A 22071-nucleotide genomic window follows, 5' to 3' on the forward strand; every position below is an offset into this window, starting at 1 on the left:
TAATCGAGAACAGGCCTTAATTTAAACTTTTACGAAGTTCTGTGTGGGAGTTACCCTAAGAAGTAGATCATATTCGAACGTTGCCTATGTCTGGTAGAAATTTTACGATGTGCATAGTATAGATCATGATATTATGTATATACCAGATGGGCATGATTAGCACCAAACGGCGATTCCAATGATTTTACAAGATAAAATTGACCCCTTTTTCGTTATCGCGAAATCCTTGGAATTCTTTGTCCACGAAGTATCAATCGAAAATAGGTGAACATTTTTCCCAATTGTAAATCAACCCCTTGTTCAAAAACTCGTAATGCAACTTCATATTATATAAAAATCTTTGTAGATTACTGAAGCGAAATACTGCTCTCTTAGGTTTTGCAAACAGATATGAAATGGTATATTAAGAGTTAACTCAATACATTTGCAACTATGAGATGATGCAGAAATTTGAGATTGTATACTGTTTTAACAAAGTTTAATACCGTCAATAAGCTCACATCTAAATTCAATTGAGTTCTAAACGCTGTCACAGCAACATTTGATATTATTAATCGCTGATAAATAAGTTCATTTCTACGAAGCGATGTAAGTTACTAAGAAAATCAAATACAAATTATAAAACATAAAATAACGTAAATGAAAAAAAAAACAAAGTTATTGGAAAATTTTTAATGCAATCTAAAATTGATTACAGTGTTTATACTACAATGTAAGTGCATATATCAATGTTCAAAAAACCTAGACCCTGTTTAATTACAGCATGCTATAAAATGTAAAGATAATTAATCATTAGAATATAATGTAATATTAAAAATCTACTAAGATGGATATTGTGTTGCGGAAAAAATCAAAAAAACACAAAACAAGTTCCTTTTTCGAAAGATTATCTTATCCATCAAAATAAAAGAAGTTTGAGCAGAAAGCCTTATACTCTCTACTAGCAAGCAGAAAAGTGTATATTTGTATAATTGTACGTTGATAGACAAGCACTGTTAAGCCAAAATATAATAAAACTGCTACTTCAACTTTGAAAGGTGTTCCTAAAACCTTGAAAATGGCCCAAACCGCATAATAATGTAATGTAAAAAGTGAGCATTTTGTAAGAAATACATTGTACCAAAGATCAAATTCCAATCAGAATAATATAAAATTTTCATTATATTGTATTATAATAATTAATTTGAAAATAAATACACATTCTCTTTTTTGCAGATTCGCAACTTGAGTCGATAATACAAAAATACGCAAATATATGTACGTATTTTTATGACACTACTGCACTTCGTCTAAATCTTCTGCTCATTAAAAAAAAGTAAACGAGTTTTTGGTTGTCGTATTAGAATTAAAATGGAAGCTGCTAATATAACATCAATGCCCAACAACAAATCAACGGCCAGTGGTTTCTCTTTATTAAACCTTGAAAATCGTGTCTTTTGTTGTTTTTTGGTATGGACCAGCGCTTTGGTTGCGAAAATGTTGTTTATGTCTATGCTGACAGCATTGCAACGATTCCGTAATAAGGTAAGATAAGGAAATATAAAAAAAATAATTTCGAATATTGGGATAGAAGATGTTTTAAAATTCTACTAACAAATTTTAATTGCATATGATTCTTATAAACAAAGCATACATATTATATAATTCACAAGTAATAAATTACTTGGTTCTTAAAAAATCTCTACCAAAATCTTTTAAAGATAACATGCATCTTTTTGATTATTACAAATTATAAAAATTTACAAAAGCTGCTGAACTTGAAAACCTCAAAGTAATATTGCATTATATTTTACGCGTACTTATGAAGTTCAGAACACGAGTATGCATGTAAATATATATTTATTTTAATCCGACAGAAAACACAAATTTGATCAAATTTCCAATCATGTTTTATTCTGATTTGCATTGCATCTGTAGTACAATGAAAAAACCATATTTAATTTTGATCTTTATCTAAATTCGTTCTCATCCTCCCAATGCGGTCTAAAGTCTTAAGCAAATTTAAGAGAATTTCGGAAGAAAAAAACAGTACATTTAAATCGTTAAGATGATTCAATACTTTCATTATTACCGCATCCTTTTGTTGCATTTGTTCTATTTGACAAACCCAATTATATTTATGTGACCCAATACAGAACATCTATCTCTTAAATCGCAAAAGGAATAGATTTTCAATCCCTTCGGACGTTTGTTTCTTCCTATTTCTAATATCATATTTTTCGATATCTTTGTTCACATGTTCATTCCATCAGAACCCTGATTTTCCCGCTCAGCGAATACCTGTAAGGGATATGTTTTCATACGAATTTTTAGTTGATGCCTCTGTCAAAAGCAGCGTTGTAAATCAAATAATTTTGATAAGCTTTGATCTCTTGAATCCTCCACGTCTGTAGTCAATCTTCAAAATTCTTCATTCTTTATTATTAATCCGACTTGCTGCTGTCTTAGTGGCACACCAAAAACACAATTTCCTTTAACATAAATATTGGTGGACAACATCAACTTGGAAAAGTGCTCTTTACATATAATTAGTACGCTATTTGTAACTGTTATCAGATTCCTTGATATTCTCTGCAGGAAACTGTGTGTGCTCTAAGCCATCAGATTACTGATTCTGTCTTAGATACAATTGTTATACAACTTTTTGACTCCTGTTAGTCCATTTACGGATTATGCGGCTGTTTTCAAAGATTGGACAATACTAAGAGGTAGTTTACACTATCTATCAATGTCATATGACACGAAATAAAAACATTCCATATTTACCCACGGAGGCAATGTGGAGACGTAGTTTTTAACATTTTTGCTGGTGTGGACGCACAGAGTAAATGGCGTAGGGAAAATCTCCAATATTACACATATTAGCGAATATATAACGATGGAAAATTTCATGTCATATGACATTTACATATAGTGTAAACTACCCCTAAGCAACTGTTTTAGTGTGACATCGGGAAGATGAGTGCAATAAGGTAATGATCTGTGATGTTTAAATCGGGTGCCGTTAAGTACTATGTTTTTGGAGCCACGAATTCTTTCAGCCTAAATAAGAGGTAGTTTACACTATCTATCAATGCCATATGACACGAAATAAAAACATTCCATATCTACCCACGGAGGCAATGTGGAGACGTAATTTTATTATATTTTTGTTGGGGTGGATGTACAGAATAAATGGCGTAAGGAAATTCTCCAATATTCCACATATTACTGAATATTTAACGATGGAAAATTTCATGTCATATGACATTTACATATAGTGTAAACTACCCCTAAGTTGTAGAATGTTTCATTGTCAAAGCTAAAGTTTCCGAAGGTCGGTCAATTGTTCCCTTCAACACCTATGGTTACCTTCTTCAAAAAAAGTTTAACATTTTTGCTTAAGAGCATTTGGAAAGCTGGCCGTTTTCAAACAACTTGTTATAGCAGAGACCGAACGTGGTGTCTTATGACACCACTTGTAGAAGTTTAACATGGCACGGTGCTCTTGAAGCAACTTTAAATGGAAGGTGCTTATACCTGGGAAGTTTTTGCGGATTATGAAAGTACAATGTTCATAGATGAGAAAAATTAAAAAAAAATCGCCGGAGCGCTTTTTAAATAAATCGCGATTCAAGTTGAGATTTTTAGGGGTTTTTTAGGTTTTCACGATTTTGCCTGGAAACCGCAAGTCCTATCGGAATAAGACTTAAGAAAATTTTGTAGCTATGAAAATTCTCTACAAGATTGAGCCTTATGGTATTTTCGTAGGGTTTACCGTTTTTGAGATATAGAAATTCAAATTGGGGCAATGCACTGGCTGTATCTGCTTACAAACAGTGTCATGACTACAATTTTCCAACTTAAACTTATATATCTCAAAAATGGCACAACCTAAGAAAAAGATACGAAAGCCAATCTTGTAGAGAATTTTCACAACTACAACATTTTCTTTAGTCACATTCTTTGCAGTTTTCAATCAAACTCCTGAAGACCTGTGAAAAAATCTGAATCTTAAATTTCTATATCTTAAAAACGGTAAAACCTACAAAAATGTTGTGCAGGTCAATAATGTACAGAATTTGCAATACTACAACATTGTCTTTTGACCCATTTCGACAGGACTTGCGGTTTCCAAGCAAAATCGTGAAAACCTAACCTAAACCTAAAAATGTGAACTTTGAACGCGATTTATTTAAAAAATTCCTCGAGCGATTTTTCTTGTTTTTGGATTCTTCTCACCTATGAACATTACTGTTTCATAATCCGCTAAAACGTCCCAGGTGTACGCGGTTTTCACTTAAAGTTAGTTAAGGCGGACCCTATATGACATTGTTTTATAAAGTAGCGATACACTCGATGCATTGTCCCAATTTGAACTTCTATATCTCAATAACGGTAAAACTTACGAAATTATCATAAAGGTCAATCTTGTAGAGAATTTTCATAGCTACAACATTTCGATAGGACTTGAGGATTCCAAGCAAAATCGTGAAAACATAAAAAACCCCTAAAAATGTCAACTTGAATCGCTCCTCGCTCTTTTTTTTTATTTTTCTCATCTATGAACATTGTAGTGTTCAGATTCCGCAAAAACTTCCCAGGTGTAAGTACCTTCCATTTAAAGTTGCTTCAAGAGCACCGTGATGCCTGAAATATTCAGAAGAAATGCCAACATTAAACTAAGGGTTATTTTTGAAAATGTGATGTTGCCTGGCTCGGGAATGAAACCCTGGCATTCAGTGTGCACGGTGAGTGTGCACCGCGGTGCCCCCAAGTTCATTGTTTTTTTGTACATGTCTGCATCTGCCTGCAAAGCTGATTGATACTTTTTACTTGTTGATCGTATCAAACTACAAATGTAACCCTGACTTAAACTTATTTAGAGGTTGAAATTTGCTCAAATAAAAAGGTTATTGAATGTTAGGACGAAAAACAATAAATAAAGCTGAATTACATATGTCCAACAAAGTTCATTATATATCAACATTGTCAAGCCAGAATTTGTTGATGCGCAGTTCAGAAATCCGTTGGACACGTGAGTCTGGCCTGGCCTTTTTCATTTTATTTTGCATTTTAAGCTGGGTTACAATAAAGCTATGGACCTATGATTCCAGGTAGCTTCATGATTATTTGTTACCTTTTTAACAAAAAAAAAACATGATAACTGGATAAATAAAACCCGTTGCTTAGCCTTTCCGCTATTCGGGTATGTTCTGAGACACACTTCACCTCTCACTTCACGCATCAAGCATTTTGTTCGCCCAATTTACTCCTATTTTTTTGCAAAATTCTTGGGGCTAAGGTTCACTAGGATATTTAAAAAGAAGAGTACACCCTAGACCGTCCATAAAATATTCGACAAATAAACGTAAATGGTGTGAACAAAATGCTTGAGAAGTGAAGTGTGTCTCAGAACATACCCGATTGATATTATCGTTATTGCACGGTAATAAGCTGTTACTGCACGGTAATAAGTTGTTATAAAATAGAAACTATTAATTCTGTATTAAATCTAGGACAGTTCAAAGATGCATGGCTACCTTAAAAACATGTTACATAGTTCTTAAGTTTTGCTGGGTTCTAGGGCACTGCAATGTTGAGGGAAACGAGATAGTTGATGAATTGGAAAGAAGAGGCTCCCAATCCTCGGACCTCAGGGTGGATGATTGTGTCAAGCCACCTATCTGCTTTTTTCCTCGTCAAGCTCAGTAAGCTCTACGCAGAGAAAACCGTTAAAGTTTGGCAGGACGTGCCTGGTTGTAAGGTATCCAAGTCAATCTGGCCGACAATCTCAGGGCGTAGAACTGCATCCCTCCTCTCACTGTGCAAGTCAGAAATCAGAATCGCTGTAGGGGTCACGACTGGCCACTGTGGAATAAGATCTATGACATGCAAGTGGGATGACAATAGCGCTGAGTATTGTAGGTTATGTGACGATGAGGAGGAAACGGAGACAATCGAGCACCTTCTATGTAGATGTCCTAGACTTATGGTCAAAAGACATAGACTATATGGTGTACATGTGATTGAATCTCTTTCTTACTTCTCCTCTATTGACCCTACAGTCCTGATAAATTACTCAAGTGGCTCTGAGTCGGGTCAGTACAGACTTAGAACCGTTAGTAAATAAACCTTAGTTAGTTACTAAATCTTTTCTTCTTAAAAACAATCTGATTTCTCCTCTACAGTTACAATCTCTTCTTATTCTTCTCTCTTGTCTTATCACTATCTACATCCCTCCTTTCCCACTTTTCCAAGTTAATCCACCATCTCCTCCTACATAGCACACTTCATCATCATCAACAGCCATACATCACCATCTGTAGTCACACAACACCATACAGTCTCATCCATAACAGGCATCTCATCATACGTTTCTTCCACACCATCATCATCTGTATGCACACATCACCATATAACCATCAGTTACACACCATCACCATCTGCATGCACAAATCATTCCACACAATCATCATCTGTATGCACACATCACCATATAGCCATCAGCCACCATCTGCATGCACAAATCACCATATAGCCGCACTACAATCACCCCATACATAACTAGCATCACATCTTACATCTCATCGCCAAATCAATAACCGGATCACCTCTTTAACAACACACATAGCCACATTCTTCATATACAAACAAATAACCCAATGTACACACCATCACATCACAACAACATCATCATCTCTACAATACACACAATTCAATAGTCAGATGATCAAAATGGACCTCAAGGTCTCCGAGTGGAGTTGCTGCCAGCACGGCAGCTACGCATCCTAAACCTAACCTAACCTATTCATTCTGAATAATACAAAAAAAAAAAATATATATTGTGCATCAAAATAGAGACAATAAAAATACGAATTTCTACTCCATAGGCATATGTCCGTTTTTACTAACATGATAAAATTAATTAAATTTAGTGTATTTCTGCATGCTTTTTGACAAATAAGGATTATTTATGCAAGATTAGGATCCTATAAACATATTTTGCAACTTTTTATACGAAAATGTTAATTAAGTTTACTGAGAAATATAAATAATTGAATGGTTCTAAACATTTTTCCTTTAAAGTTAGTTCAGGCGCACGATAATTAATATGAGATGTAAGCACGCACTTAATTTTACATTTGCACCGCTTCTTATATTATTTTGAACAATTCTAGCTTCGTAAGAACATTCAGATTAGGTATTTTTATACTAATTACGGAAATGTATTACTGCTTTGGTGGACGGGTCGGATTGTCGGTTATTTGACCCGAAATTTCGGTTACAAAACACAACATGTGTTCTGCTTAAGCGAATACAAAATTAAAATTAATATAATGGGTATTTACGTTATCGAACATACCTAATATCTATCACTGCAATAAATAATCTGAGAGATTTTTCTTAACCAAGTTTATGCCTATTATATTTATAACCCATAGTGCAATTCTGCAACTAGATAATATGAACCTTGTTGCTAACGTATATTTAAAATGTCGTTAACTAAAAAGGTTTACAGAAACCACTACTAATGCATGGAGAGCTTTAAAAAGTTGGCAAAAATTTGAAATTATAAAATTTAAAAGTTTTAAAATTTTACAGATATTGGGTCTTGTGCCACACAGTATTCTTAAAAAGGTAGACAATATTTTGTAAATGCATAACGGATAAAAATAAAAAAACTTCTTAACTCCTTTAATAACTTTTACTTTTCCTTGTCATATAATTTTAGGTTTTCCCCAACAAAGAAGATTTATTTTTCAAAAATATTGAAGTAACATTTAACGATCCACAAGTGGAGAGAGTAAGAAGGTAAATGAAAAACACATATGCACACATATACACATATTGAAAAGCTCATTTCAACACCATATTTACCAATTGTTATTTTTTTCTTGCAGAGCCCATCGCAATGATATGGAAAATATTTTACCCTATTTCACCATGGCATTACTCTATATTTGTACTAATCCAAATCCCACAATTGCCTGTAATTTGTTCCGTGTAGCAACTGTGGCTCGTTTCATTCATACATTGGTATATGCCTTCCGTCCAGTGCCACAACCATCGAGATTTTTGGCTTTCTTTACGATGTTCCTCATAACCATTTATATGGCAGCTGTTGTTGGCATTGAAAATATTAAATATATTTAAATGAAAAAATGTTAAATATGATTTGTTACATTGTTTTTGTTTTATTTTAAATTTTAAAATAAATTAAGCGTTCTTTATTAATAACACAAAATGACTACAACTGGGATAGAAAGAAAGTTCTCTGAAATTTGTCATTACAGGAACTCGAGATTTGGATAGAATATTACAAAGACATTTTAACAACGAATTAAGTAACCAATAAATAAGATGGCTATATGATTTCTTTAAATGTTGAATCCTTGTTCCCGCATACACTTTTTGTGAGCTTCAATCAAGTCTCCGCATTCAGCTTCCCCGCGTTCTATAATACTGGAAAAATAAGAAAACGGGAATTAAAAAAATTAGATTAGAAATCAGTTACATTAACATAATTATTAATAGGAACCAAAAATGTAAATTGTAGGAAATTGCCGAATTTCTCAGTTTAGGGTGGTTTCACTACAAAAGACAAGTCAAAAAGTGAACAAAGTCTGATCTCTTTACAATGATGGTGTATTTATGTATTTTTCCAATGTTCCAAGAAGGTTTATATCGGACAATACCTTCGAGTATTTCCCTCACAAAAGTTCAAAAATTCCAATTAAGTGCAGTTTAAGGACTGTTCGAGGATAGCATTAAAATTTTTATAAAACAAGTAAAAAAGTATCAGTCGGCTTTGCCGACAGAGATATACCCTCAGCCTGTGCAAATTGAAACACTTTTTTCACAAAAAATTTGTTTCAAAATTTGGCCATATGAACCGACAAAAATGTTGATTAGGATTAAAGTTGAAAATTTTTGCGGAAAAGGTACTTAAAGGAATGGACCGTCATAGGCCATAGGGGGTTTTTACACCCTTCGGGCTGTTTTCTCAAGAAGTGTAGACTTGCCCCAGAAACAACTTTTCCATCGTAAATGAGGCAGCGAATGTAAGTTGCTTCAACAAAAATCAAAGTGATTCAATAGCAGGTCCTAAAGTGAACTTATCCAAAATTTTGTGTGGGAGGTACGGGATGGAGTGGACAAATATATTCCATATTCGAACCTTATCTATATCTGGTAGATATTATGAGAATGTGTAAAGTATGGACCAAATCGGTCACTCCCATCAAGAGTTATCGTGCGCACAATTTGTCCGAATATTTTTGAACTTTTGTGGGGTAGGTACCTGAAGGAGTGGACCGATATGGCTTATCTACGAACTTAAACTAAGTTTGGAAACAATATTACGAAGGCTAAATTTTGGCCGGAATCGGCATTTCCGTTCGAGAATTATATTTCGCTTCCACCCATAAACATGGTGTCATAGGGTTTGTTTTTCAACTTTCAGGCTATTTTTTCAGGAAGTATGGACTTGCCCCTAAGGAAACTTTTACCTTCGTACAGGGAACAGTGAATACAAGATGTTACAACAAAAACCAAGGCGATTCGAGAGCAGGTCCTAAACTGAACTTTTCCGAAATTTTGTGTGGGAGGTACTCGAAGGAGTTTACCGATTGAGTCTATATTGGAACCTCATCTAAGTCTGGTAGAAATTTCATAATGTGCAAAGTATGGACCAAATCGGTTACTTCCTTCAAGAATTATCGTTCGCACAAATTTTCCGAACATTTTCGAACTTTTGTGGGGAGGTACCGGAAGGAGTGGACCGATATAATCCATCTTTGAACTTGAACTAAGTTTGGACAAAATATTACGAAAGCCAAATTTTGGACCGAATCGGCAGATCCGTTCGAGAGTTATCTTGCGCTCCAACCACTACATACGGTGTTTTTTGTAACTTTCAGACTATTTTCTCAGGAAGTATGGACTTGCCCCTAATGAAACTTACAGCGTCGTATAGAGGACAGCGAATACAACTTGCGTAAACAAAAATCAAAGCGATTCTAGACCTGGTCCTAAACCGAACTTTTCCGAAATTTTGTGTGGGAGGTACCCGAAGGAGTGGACCGATTGAGTCCATATTGGAACCTCATCTAAGTTTGGTAGAAATTACACGATGTGCAAAGTATGGACCAAATGGGTTATTCCCTATAATAGTTATCGTGCGCACAAGTTTTGCGACAAATTTTGAACATTTGTGGGGGAGGTACTTGAAGGAGTGGACCTATATGGCCCATCTTCGAACTTAAATCGAATCTGGACAAAATATTTCGATACCCAAAATTTGAACAGAATCGATTGATCCGTTCGAGAGTTATCGTGCGCACCAGCCAGACAGACAGACGGACAGACAAACAGACAGACGGACGGACATTGCTAGATCTACTCAAAATTGTCTGAAACGGATATCGTACAAACATACTTGGGGTCTAAAACCATTATTTCGATGAGGTACATTTTTGGTCGTATCAAAGTGTAAATACCCTCTGCCTAAAGGCTGAGGGTATAAAAACACAATGTGATTCTGTTTACAACGATTAAATGTGCTTCGTGATCAAGTCCATGCTTCCAGACATAATGTTCAAAAAGCTCTAAAAATTCGACGGTTTCCAACATAAATGGCTGATGGCCATGATAATCGAAAGGAATGATTAAAATTGCTCCAACTTTTGCACATCGTAATATTTCTCTCAAATGTACATCAAGTTCCAAGAAGGTCTATATCAGATAACACATTCCGGCACCTGCCTCACATAAGATCTAGTAGAATTGTTTTGATTTTGATTGAATTTTTTCGTGTGCAATTCCATTCTTCCTAATGACCCTACAGTTAAAAGCTCTGTTCCTTTACGTTCAAGAATCTTCAAGTTTTACCACTTTTTACTCGAAAAGCGTTCCTTTACTTCTGACACCATACAATTCATATGAGAGCAGTTTACAAGTTCTACTACTTTTGCCGGTTTTACCATTTTCAAAAGTAAAGGAGCAGACCAAAAAAAAAATCCTTTTTGGGCCAACTAAAATAGCTTTCAGGCACGATGACTATCGAAAGGAAACTGTGGTGAAAATGGAGAATTTTTCCGGCAGGTATTGCTAACGAAAAGAAGGAGGAAATTAGGCCCACTGCTTATTATACCTAACCCACAAACGTTTTAATGTTTACTCCGAAAACCTTCCAAAACTTCTTATGTTACCTAAAACTAGAGATCTGTTCTTAGCACATTTAGGTTTTTTGTATGCCGGCAAAACTGCCTAGTATGCGCAGGCAGTAGAAAAATACAATGTGAATGTCGTACTTGGGGACATCCCCCATCCATCGCTGCAGAAGAACACCAGCTGCAAAAGCAACCACGAGTGGTTTTAGCCCAGTTAAAATATTAACGATGCAGTCGCCTCAAAACATGCCTGACATGTGGATTGGGTCGTCACGACACCCTGCATTTATTTAGCTGCCCAGCTAACCCCACTCACCTATTTCCTGATTCATTATGGACGCAACCAGTCAAAGTTACAGAATTCTTGAGTCTGGATACAGAGGATAACTGATCACTGAAATAATACACGATCGAACATATTTGCGTTGATACAACAACAATACCTTTTTATACCCTCAGCCTTTAGGCTAGAAAGGGTATATAGACTTTTATACCAAAATGTGCCTTATCGAAATAATTTTTTTAGACCCCAAGTATGTTTGGACGAAATGTGTTTCAGACAATTTGGAGTCGATTTAACAATGTCCGTCTGTCTGGCTGGCTGGTGCGCACGATAACTCTCAAACGGATGAGCCGATTTGGTCCAAAATTTGGCTATCGTAATATTTTGTTCAAACTTAGTTTAAGTTCGAAGATGGGCTATATCGGTCTACTCCTTCAGGTACCTTCCCCACAAAAGTTCGAAAATGTTCGGAAAATTTGTGCGCACGATAACTCTTGAAGGGAGTAACCGATTTGGTCCATACTTTGCACATCATGAAATGTGTACCCGACTTAGATAAGGTTTCAATATGGACTCAATCGGTCGGAATAGTTCAGTTTATGGCCAGCTCTCGAATCGCTTTGATTTTTGTTGTAGCAACTTATATTCACTGCCCCCCATACGACGGTACAAGTTTCATCAGGGGCAAGTCCATACTTCCTGAGAAAATAGCCTGAAAGGTGCAAAAAATCCCTATGACACCGTATGTAGTGGTTGGAGCGTAAGATAACTCTCGAACGGATCTGCCGTTTCGGTCCAAATTGTGGCCTTCGTAATATTTGTGCAAACTTAGTTTAAGTTCGAAGATAAGCCATATCGGTCCACTCCTTCAGGTACCTCCCTCACAAAAGTTCAAAAATGTTCGGAAAAATGGTGCGTACGATAACTCTTGATGGGAGTGACAGATTTGGTCCATACTTTACATATCCTAATATATCTACCAGGTATACGTCAGGTTCGAATATGGACTATATTTGTCCACTCCGTCGGGTACCTCCCACACACATTTTGGATAAATTCACTTTAAGACCTGCTCTCGGATCACTTTGATTTTTATTGGAGCTACTTGCATTCGCTGCCTCAATGGCGACAGTAAAAGTTATTTCAATGGCAAGTCCATACTTCTTTAGAAAAAGCCCGGAAGTTGTAAAAACCCCCTATGACGCCATATGTAGTGACTGGAGAGCTCGAACCGAATACTGCGTTCGTCCACACTTTAGATATGGTAATATTTCTTCGAATATTAGATGAAATTCGAAGGTGGAAGGAGTGGACCTTCCGACACCTCCCCCAACAAAGTAAATATTCGCTAAAATGGTACTCTAAATATTGTCGAAACTCAGTTTAAAAAAGCCCTATCTATAGATATCCCCGCAAATTTTTGCGCTTTAATCCTTCCATATTGTTTTGAAAACCTTCCTAAATACGTAAGTTTTTTGGAAAAACAGTATTGCAATCCACACAGGCTGAGGGTATATCTCTGTCGGCAATGTCTACTGATACTTTTTTACTTGTTATACCCTACACCACTATGTGGTGCGTTTGTAACGCATCGAAATAATGGTCGTAGACCCATACATATGTATACTAAAATGAATGTCTCGACGAGCTGAGTCGATCTGGCTATGTGTATCCGTCCGTCTCCCCATCAAAACCTTGTAATCACGCTACAGGTCGCAATTTTAATCCAATCCTCACCAAATTTTGGGTGTTGATGAAGGTCCCGGAGGGGAAGAAGCCAATTGATTTTGGTGATGGTCGGATAACATTCAGGGGTCGGAATGGACAAAAAAATTAATATTAAGAATATCTAGGCTTCTATACCGGGTATATCAAAAGAAAAACCTGCTAGTGAAAGTAGAAAATATCACCTTTGCAATGATGTAACGTAGGTTGTCATAGGTGGTCCAACCACCAAAATATCGCAATAGCCGCTAATAGAATCCAACTTTTCATTTTTGTGATTTTAAAAATAATGACGAATATCATAGCTATGGTTGGGGACCTTCCAAAAACAAATTCTGACTATGAAATCCCATCTTTACAACGATGTAAAGCAGGTTGGCGTATGTGGCCAAATAACGGAGATATCGCAATAGTCGGTAATACATTCCATTTTTCCATTTTTTTAATCACATTACAGGTCGCAATTTTGATCGGATCGTCACGAAATTTTGGGGGTTAATGGGGGTCTTACAGAGGAAAAAAACTATTGATTTTGATAATGGTCGGATACTGTTCAGGGCTCGGAATGTTATTTCGAGAAAAGACCAACGTTTTATTTCAAAGCGAATATCTCTCTTCTTCAAGAGGTATATCAAAAGCAAAACCTGGCAAGGAAAGTAGAAAATATCACCTTTACAACGAGGTGAAGTAGTTTGTCATAGGTGGTCAAACAACAGAAATATCGCAAAAGTCGGTAATACATCTATTTTTCCATTTTTTTGTGCAATCACACTACAGGTCGGAATTTTGATCGGATCCTCACGAAATTTTGGGGTGGTGTAGGGTATCACACAGTCGGCCGACCCAACTATAGCCTTGGCTCACTTGTTTACTTATAAAGAGAATAAAGACTATTTTTTCAGTTACTACGTTACAATACGTAAAAAATGTATTTATTTTTTTTTTTTTTAATAAAAATTTAAATATCATATAAAATAAATATTGTACAACTTATTAGAAAGAATAAATATTGTGCGTAAAAAACTTCTAAAATTATACATCATTCAAGGGTTGTATACGTTGCAGCCATAAATCGTAGGCTATTGACAAATTATCCTTGTCGTTCAATCGTCGATTCTTTAAGTCATTCAAAATCACAGATGTCGAAATATCCAAACCAGAATTTATAGTTACCAGTTCTACCAAGTCCCATAGCTTACACAGGCTATAGTATTTGTAACGGTGTTCAAAAGTAAAGTTCTCCTCCAATGTTTCTTTTACTTTGTAAATTGTTTTCGTTACTTCTTGATCCACGATTACATATTTCATATCATGTTGTAGTTTTAAAACACCTTGATGTAGGGTTTGTATTAAACCCTCAAAGAAGTTTTCATTTTGTACCTTAAATATTATGCTGGCAATTTGTAGTAAAGCACTGGGCAATTCATGTGCAAATTCATGAGAACGCACAAAACATTTTGCTGATAATTTGCGTACTTTTTCACATGGATGTCGGAGAAGAGACCACATTAGTTCCCGGAATTCTTGAACTTTCTTTGGCGCGGTAGTTTCCTGTTTGTGAATATATTCAACTTTGTGAAGAAATTCTAAAAATAGAATTATTGAACCTGTGGCCGTTTTCTCCGCAAGACAATAGTTTAGAATATATTCATAGGAAAGATTAAATTTACGTGTTATTTCGCAAAATGTTACTTCTGATGGTTCCCACAGAAGTTCTTCTTCAAATTCTGTTGCTTGACGTTGCCCAACAATTTTTGGAACCAGCGCTCCAAAAAGTTGTAACGCTGCATTGCGTATAGTCCATTCGGGATTATCAATGTGGGTAACGGCAGTCATCATAATATCATTGTAATACTTTGACATTGCCTCTCGCAATTCTGTGTCCCTTACTAACACACAAAGATAATGTAAATGTAGAGCTTCTATGCGATCGCAATTGAATGATGAATCCAAGGATGAATTTTGATTTTTCGTGGCCATTAATAGGTTTCGTATAACTTTTCTTAGTATGGGTCTGCCACGGTGTTCCTCATTTTTTACAATATGTAAAAACATAATGGAGAAACCTGCTCCTCGACGTGTTGTACTCACTTCTCGTCGGCCACCACAATCATAAAGCTGTTGTAAATATGTGTGGAATAGTTCATATTCCGGACTGTTTTCGGATAGCTGGGATGTTATGCATTTGGTGATTTTGCCTATGGTAACACCTGCCGCTTCTATGGCTCCCTTGTGGCGACATTTTGTCAAAACTATAACACTAATATTGATGCATCGTTGCAAAAAGTCTAATTTGGAATCAATTGCCGGGCAGTTAGATGATTTGACTATATAATCAGCCATTGATGCAGCCAAATCACAGCATGCTTTAAGTGTAAGCCAAAATGACATTAGTAAATATTTGCGTGTTTGCTCATGATTGTCACATGAGTATAGACTGCGTTCTACCAAGATTTCTAAACTTTTATCCATGTCTTCAAATGAGGCAGCACATAATTCTTTGTTACCATCTCTTGTATTACAAATATTAAGCATATTTAAAATGATCATTTCGATTTTTTCAATTATGTGTAAAACTTCCATAAAGTCTTCCAAACATAACTCCGGTTTGTGTAGCACCACTTCGTTAAGAACATTAATGGAACTAAATAAATGCCAACCTTTGGTTTTACACACATTAAGAGGATCTTCTTCAAATGGTGTCAATCTGTTTCTGATGTTATCATAGGCCTCTGAGAAAATACTCCTTATAAGAGTACCATTGGCAGTATTCTGTACAGCAACTCTTGCGTATAGGAAACTTAGGTTCGCCTCATCTACATCACTCAAACAACAGCACTCCCTTGTGCTTTCAATGGCTTGTAGTGAAATTTCTTCATTTTGTGACATTATTATGGCAATGAGTGTTACAATTAATTCCAAAGCATCATCAAAACCACACGGATCATTAAGAAGGCTGAAGAGCTTTTGACAAATCTTATCAGCATCAAAAAGTCCTCTTTGTTTTAAGAATTCAGCCAGTATTTGATTATGTTTCAGACAACAATTTTTTGTATTCCTTGTAACAGTTTCTCCATACAATGAACGCACCAATATTTCCAAAAGTTTCAGGCCATATATTTTTGGTTGATAAACTTGTTCTGAAACTCCCAGTTCAACATCCTTTTGTATGTTTTGAAAGAACTTTAATAAAGCCAATTCAGTATCAGTCTCTAATACTTTGTTTCTACTATATAGCTTGGCAATGTGGTTAATGATGATGGGCATTTTTCCCAAGATTGTATTACGAAATTGGGCATTTTCAACATTCATATGTTTCCTGGAGAAATCCACAAAGAAATCTAAACAATGGACAATGTTTAAATTATTTAGATTTTCCAGCACAAACTTAAAAATAACCAACTGAGTGTCTAAATCGTAATTTGAAAAATTATTCAAAAATTCACTGCTTAGTTTGGTAAAGTATTTTTGGGAAGTTTGTAAAATTTCTTTGGCAAAAATGGTGCACAACAAAACATGGCGATAATTGTTTGTGGTATAATCACAAATATCCTTTTGTTCAAGTTCTTTCCACAACATTTCAAATAGTTCATCTCTTTGTTGTATACGTGAAAACCATTGCAGATGAAGATTTCTCATTTCTTGAAGAGATCCGTTTTGTAATACATCACAGCACATTATTAACAGATCCTTGGATCGTTGTCCACTTAAAGCCTTGACGACATGTTGACTAGCGGGTAATAGATTCTTGTAACACAGTGTTGAACGCAGACCTTTAAAAAATTCCTGTCTGGAAAAACCACTTTTATCCAAAAGTTCTTCCAAGGAATTCTTATTTAATATTGCTGCAAGCATATACAATTTGTTACGATATGTCCAGGGCCAAAAGTTTACAATGCGCACAAAATAATCCAAAGCTTTTGTACGACATAGGCAAACTTGTTGTAGGAATGTTAGCATTTCATCTCTCATTCCTAGTTGATTTGATTGTAGACAAAAATAGATATGATCCAGCGATAGTTCATCGTTTGCAACATTCAAATTTGGCCATTTCTTGAATATTAAATTGAGACACTTTAAAACATCCAATAAACAACTATCATTATTGTCTACAGCTTTGGCAAAAGCCTCCAAACAACGTTGCTTTATTTCTTCAGGTTCCAAATCCCAATTCTGTTGGCAGGTCAAGAGTACATAGTACAAGATAACGAAATTCTCCTTTCCACTTTCACCTTCAGATCGGGAAACATAATCATGAAAGTAATTATCTTCGATTTTATACTTTTGTAGAAATTGAAAGTAATGCCGAAAACAAACATTCACTGTTATTTGATTATAATTTACACAGCAACCCTCAGCTTCTTCTTGGCCCAATCGTAGTTCCTTGTGTATAATTGCTTTTATATGTTTGACCAAGTACTCCACATCAGTTAGCTCTAGTTGGACGTTTTGTAGTTGCTAAAAAAATAAAACTGTATACATTTTGCTCCTCAAAAGTTCTATTTCGTGCCACTGTCTCATACCTGTATTAATCGTATACTCTCTGTAGGGTTAATATCGTCTGCATTCAATGACAGTCTTTGTATTTGAGTTTTATCCATTTTGCTGGGGTTTTGTGTAGAATATGCTGCTTCCAGAAGAAAATAATTTTGCAAAAAACTATTATGCGTAAAGTATTTGTATTTGTTTTCTTCAATTTCATTCACTATTTTTAATTTTTATTCACATGTTATTGTCCATATGAGCTGCAGGGTTGCCACACCATTTGCAAATATGTATTCGTTGTAGAGATGCAAGTGTTTAGGTTACTCAAGTAATCGTTAGTTGTAGTCTTGTATTAAACTATTTTTATATTAATTTTTGATGTTTTTAAAGTGTTTTATTATTTAACTTGCTTTGCTATCCGTTCAGTTCAAATCTAGTATCTCATTTTAACACAGTTGCAGTTGGCCAATCGAACTGAAACTTTGTAGACTTTTCAGATTTGGATGACAATACATGAATATGAATCCAAGACCAATATGGGTCCATTTTTTCCTATAGCCCCCATATAACGGTACCACCCGATTTAGTTCAAATCTAGTAACTCATTTTTAACACAGTTGCCGTTGACCAATCGAACTGAAACTTTGCACATTTTTCAGATTCGGATTACAATACATGAATATGCAACCAAAACCAATATGGGTCCATTTTTTCCTATAGCCCCTATATAGCGGTACCACCCGATTTCAGGTGTTTTGAGGATTTTGTCTTCATTTTTAGTCCGAATTGGCGGTAACTTGACATTTGGAGTTTCCAATTGTACAGAAACTCCGCCACCAAAAGTGGTGGACATGGGCCATATTTTGGGGAAGCCCCCACATAACGGTACCACTCAATTTCATCAATTTAAAGTTTTTATCTACATTTTCGGCCTAAATTTGGTTAGGGTCTTCTTAGTGATCAAAAAAATAATTAAAAAGATGTGAAATAATTAAAAAAAATAAGTTTCAGTGTTTTATTTATAAATGCACTTAAAACTAGAAAATAATAGTGCAATAAGTGCATTTATAAATAAAATACTGAAACTTAATATTTTTAATTATTTTTTTAATTGCATAAGACAATTTCATTTCTATATTTCAACGCGAATTTTACAAATAATTCAAAAGGCCATTTCTGTCGGACCTACGAAAGTATCATAATAGTACGGTTACATTAGAGTTTTTTGGCCGGGTTAACCCACTTCATCAGGATTTATTTGACGTTTGCGCTATGGAATTGACATTTGAAACCCAAACCCTTTGGGTTAATCCCATTAAGTGTAACCGGGGTATAAAGGTCAATCTTGTAGAGAATTTTCACTGCTACAATATTTTCTTTGTCCCATTTAAATCGGACTTGCGGTTTCCAAGCAAAATCGTAGAAACCTTAAACATTTGATCATTCACCGCGATTTATTTAAAAATCCCTTCGGCGATTGTTTCTTGTTTTTAGATTTTTTATCTATGAATATTGCTGCTTCAGAATCCGCAAAAACTTCCCAGGTGTAAGCGGTTTTCATTTAAATTTAGTTAAGACGCACCGTGTAATTAATACCGCCTGGTTTCTTTCAGCTTTTAGATCATTTTAGTATGGACTTACCCTATAAAATTGTACCGTTGTAATAGGCACTGTGAAAACAACCTTCTGCAAAAAAATTCAAATAGATCGGAGACGAGGACGACTCCTTAAATTGCACTTATCCCAAATTTTGTGTGGGAGGTACACGAGGGACGGGACCGATATAGTCCATAAGTGGATGAAATAATACGATAGGCAATGTTTAGACGAATCATAAACCCCCTGCGTGAGTTATCTTGTGTATTTGCCATTATCTCAGGTAGTATGGACATCACCCCGAAAAAAAATTGAACCAATGACAACCTGGTGAAAAATGTCAAAACTATCCGGGAGGCGTTCTTAACTTCTTCCGTATTTTGTGTGGGAGGCACCCGAAGGATGGGTGCTGGATGGATGATGTAAAACTAGAAGAAACAATACGATGTGCAAAGTTTGGATCAAATCGATCGCTTTCTTCGAGAGTTATCGTTCATACCATTTTATAAACGCTGTTACAACAACAACCATTTTATAGAAATACTTTGAACTTTTGTGGGGGAGGTACCGGAAGCAGTTGACCGTTATGACCCATCTTCAAACTTATCTCTAAATCGATGAGGAATATTTTTGGTCCTGTTAAAGTGTATATATCCTTTTTAGCGTAAAGGCTGAGGGTATAAAAACATTTGACTTTGCCAATAAAACTGAATACTTCCCAAGAAAGAAATCCGAAAAATACTGCTGACGCTCTTCAACTGTCATAAAGGGAGATGTACTCCGAGGTCGGCCTCATGCCATGGCCATTTATGCAGTCAGTAACTGCATCTGTGTGAATGTTCTTCAATTCTGCTTGATACGCTTGTCGATCTAGAGGTTTCGCTGTAGTAACTTTGGAAGTTAAATCTTCAAGAAATCTTATGAATGATTAGAATGACTGATTATGATGCTGACGTACGAGAAGAACCTTCGTTCTTCCATGTTAATGGTCCACTGAAGATATGAGGAGTTTGCCTGTCGCCGTTTTCAGAAGAGCGTTCTAACCATTCTGCATACTCTTATACTGTGGGGTAGAGTTGGGCAGTTAATTTAACGATCTAGTTCAATGGACACCGGTCGTTTGTATGAACAAAATGGGTATACTTTGCTGAGGGTTAGGGGAAAGTGTATATTTGCATATTCCTCGTAGGGAAGAATGCAGTAATATCAATTCACAAATGACGTCTACGATCTAGCATTTGTACACTCATTAGTTTGTATTTTTTTGTTTATTATGTTTTATATGGAGCGGTGTTATGTTCCTCCGCTATGTGCCTTGTTTTGTAGCTTCCATCTCGTTTAGAATATAAAATGTTTCTGAATGACGATATAAGAGAGCCCACCTATTTAGTTATACACGGTAGCCAAAGCGTTGGAAGCTCTATGTTAATTATTAATCTATTCTGTTGATTTTTTCTACCTCCATTCCATGGCACAATTACCCAGGAGGTAGTGGCATCGTAAAATTGTGAATATGTTATGTCAAAACTTTCTTTATGTTGTTGGGGAAATTACAACAAAAATATTTTTTTCATAAAGGGATTTGACTTTTCATATTCGATCAGCTGGTGTGATACCACTACCTGGTAGTTCTGCCATGATCCATTCTATACAACCAGAATACAAGGTCAAGTAAATAACATGTGAATTCGGCAATAAATATCAGTTGCCAACTGATATTCGTTTGTGATCAATCATATTATTCACAAAAGATAAAGCCTCCATATGATGGAACCACCAGTCCTATGCATGGCCACCTTGTACATATAAGGTCTATATTTGAACCTCTGATCATGCTACTTTTGTCATGCTAAGTACCTTGCGAGTAAGCGCAGAGTAATTCTTTCGCAAGTAATTTTTTCCCACCTAAACATTTGCTAAACTTTAGCTAATCACAGAACTATTTTAGAACCAATAATAATCTACAATCAAAAACTCACCATTGATCCCGAACCTTCTTGGTTTCAGGGCAGGCACAGCAAGCTTTACATTTTGGTTTGGCAGCTGGAGTTTCCACGGTAGCCACGGTACTGCTGTTGGCAACTTCTTTTACTGGTGCATTTCCCATTGCGTTCTGAGAGGTGGTTTAAGGTGTTGTGTAATGTAATTTACAAGAATATTCTGGAATTGTTAAATAATTAAAATATCTGAACAGGAATTCATAATTGTTTATTGTTTTCTGCATATGTTTTTGTTTACATAATGCAGATTTTTTTCTATTTCACAATTTGTTTGGTTTTTTTTATAACTTTACCTCTTGCACGAGTTGTTTTGTTGATTTGTTGGGGGTTGGGGCATAAATGACAGTTGTCACACGATAGGAAGTACTGTACACAAAAACAGAAGGTTCTAATTGTTAATAACAGGGTGATTCATACAAAAATTTAAAATTAAAGTAATTCTCTAATAATTGTACATATATTTTTAATCATGGTATAAGTAAAGAGGTAGATCTAGATGAAAACAGATTATAGAACCCTGGTTTTTCCTGAATTCCTAAAACATCAAAATTACTAAACATAAAAGCAACAAGTGGGGTTGTTTACAATACATTTTTTGAGCATTTTATAAAAAACGCGAAAAATGAATGAAGTGTCAAAGTTTCCCCACATAATCGAATTTTGGATATGATGAAATGATTGTTTCAATGCAAAGCTGAAGAATTTCTTCCATACAAATGTTCTAAAAACAATTTTAAAAATCATTGAATTCTATTGCTTTTAAAATTGTTTGACATATTTTTCAAACAGCACACACCCATTCACAGATTGTGTATATAATTTTGAAGTT

At 35.4% G+C, this 22071-nt stretch overlaps 3 protein-coding genes across 5 annotated transcripts; 1 reads left to right on the top strand and 2 right to left on the bottom strand.

Annotated features, from left to right (window-relative positions):
• Positions 1-452: 452 nt before the first annotated feature.
• LOC141397914 (microsomal glutathione S-transferase 1-like) lies at positions 453-8227 on the top strand. Of its 3 annotated transcripts, none has more exons than XM_073974846.1 (4): positions 453-588; positions 1216-1524; positions 7715-7794; positions 7884-8227. In XM_073974846.1, the coding sequence occupies exons 2-4, from the start codon at positions 1351-1353 to the stop codon at positions 8134-8136; spliced, it is 507 nt and encodes a 168-aa protein (XP_073830947.1). In that variant the 5' UTR covers positions 453-588; positions 1216-1350; the 3' UTR covers positions 8137-8227. The 3 variants fall into 3 exon arrangements, with proteins under 3 accessions (XP_073830947.1, XP_073830948.1, XP_073830949.1); XM_073974847.1 differs by having other exon boundaries at positions 511-712; XM_073974848.1 differs by lacking the exon at positions 453-588 and adding an exon at positions 846-1091.
• On the bottom strand, positions 8210-21608 carry Cox17 (Cytochrome c oxidase copper chaperone COX17). Its single transcript, XM_073974849.1, has 3 exons — positions 21536-21608; positions 21222-21402; positions 8210-8445 (listed from the first exon to the last, which is right to left on the bottom strand). Exons 2-3 carry the CDS (start codon positions 21347-21349, stop codon positions 8361-8363), a joined length of 213 nt encoding a protein of 70 aa, XP_073830950.1. The 5' UTR covers positions 21350-21402; positions 21536-21608; the 3' UTR covers positions 8210-8360.
• On the bottom strand, positions 14054-17815 carry LOC141397911 (uncharacterized). The gene is made up of 2 exons (XM_073974841.1): positions 17685-17815; positions 14054-17619 (listed from the first exon to the last, which is right to left on the bottom strand). The coding sequence occupies exons 1-2, from the start codon at positions 17760-17762 to the stop codon at positions 14194-14196; spliced, it is 3504 nt and encodes a 1167-aa protein (XP_073830942.1). The 5' UTR covers positions 17763-17815; the 3' UTR covers positions 14054-14193.
• Positions 21609-22071: the final 463 nt, after the last annotated feature.

Source organism: Musca autumnalis, unplaced genomic scaffold, assembly GCF_047663935.1.
Source record: "Musca autumnalis isolate F117 unplaced genomic scaffold, ASM4766393v1 scaffold_3, whole genome shotgun sequence".
Classification (NCBI taxonomy): domain Eukaryota; kingdom Metazoa; phylum Arthropoda; class Insecta; order Diptera; family Muscidae; genus Musca; species Musca autumnalis.

What these genes read in the sequence shown, in the direction of transcription:
- Cox17 (XM_073974849.1), bottom strand. Translation starts at nt 21,349, where the DNA reads ATGGGAAATGCACCAGTAAAAGAAGTTGCCAACAGCAGTACCGTGGCT. An exon ending in AAGAAGGTTCGGGATCAATG is followed by an intron (nt 8,446 to 21,221) that starts GTGAGTTTTTGA and finishes TTATTTTTCCAG; the next exon opens with TATTATAGAACGCGGGGAAG.
- LOC141397914 (XM_073974846.1), top strand. Translation starts at nt 1,351, where the DNA reads ATGGAAGCTGCTAATATAACATCAATGCCCAACAACAAATCAACGGCC. An exon ending in TGCAACGATTCCGTAATAAG is followed by an intron (nt 1,525 to 7,714) that starts GTAAGATAAGGA and finishes ATATAATTTTAG; the next exon opens with GTTTTCCCCAACAAAGAAGA. An exon ending in CAAGTGGAGAGAGTAAGAAG is followed by an intron (nt 7,795 to 7,883) that starts GTAAATGAAAAA and finishes TTTTTCTTGCAG; the next exon opens with AGCCCATCGCAATGATATGG.
- LOC141397911 (XM_073974841.1), bottom strand. Translation starts at nt 17,762, where the DNA reads ATGGATAAAACTCAAATACAAAGACTGTCATTGAATGCAGACGATATT. An exon ending in AGAGTATACGATTAATACAG is followed by an intron (nt 17,620 to 17,684) that starts GTATGAGACAGT and finishes TTATTTTTTTAG; the next exon opens with CAACTACAAAACGTCCAACT.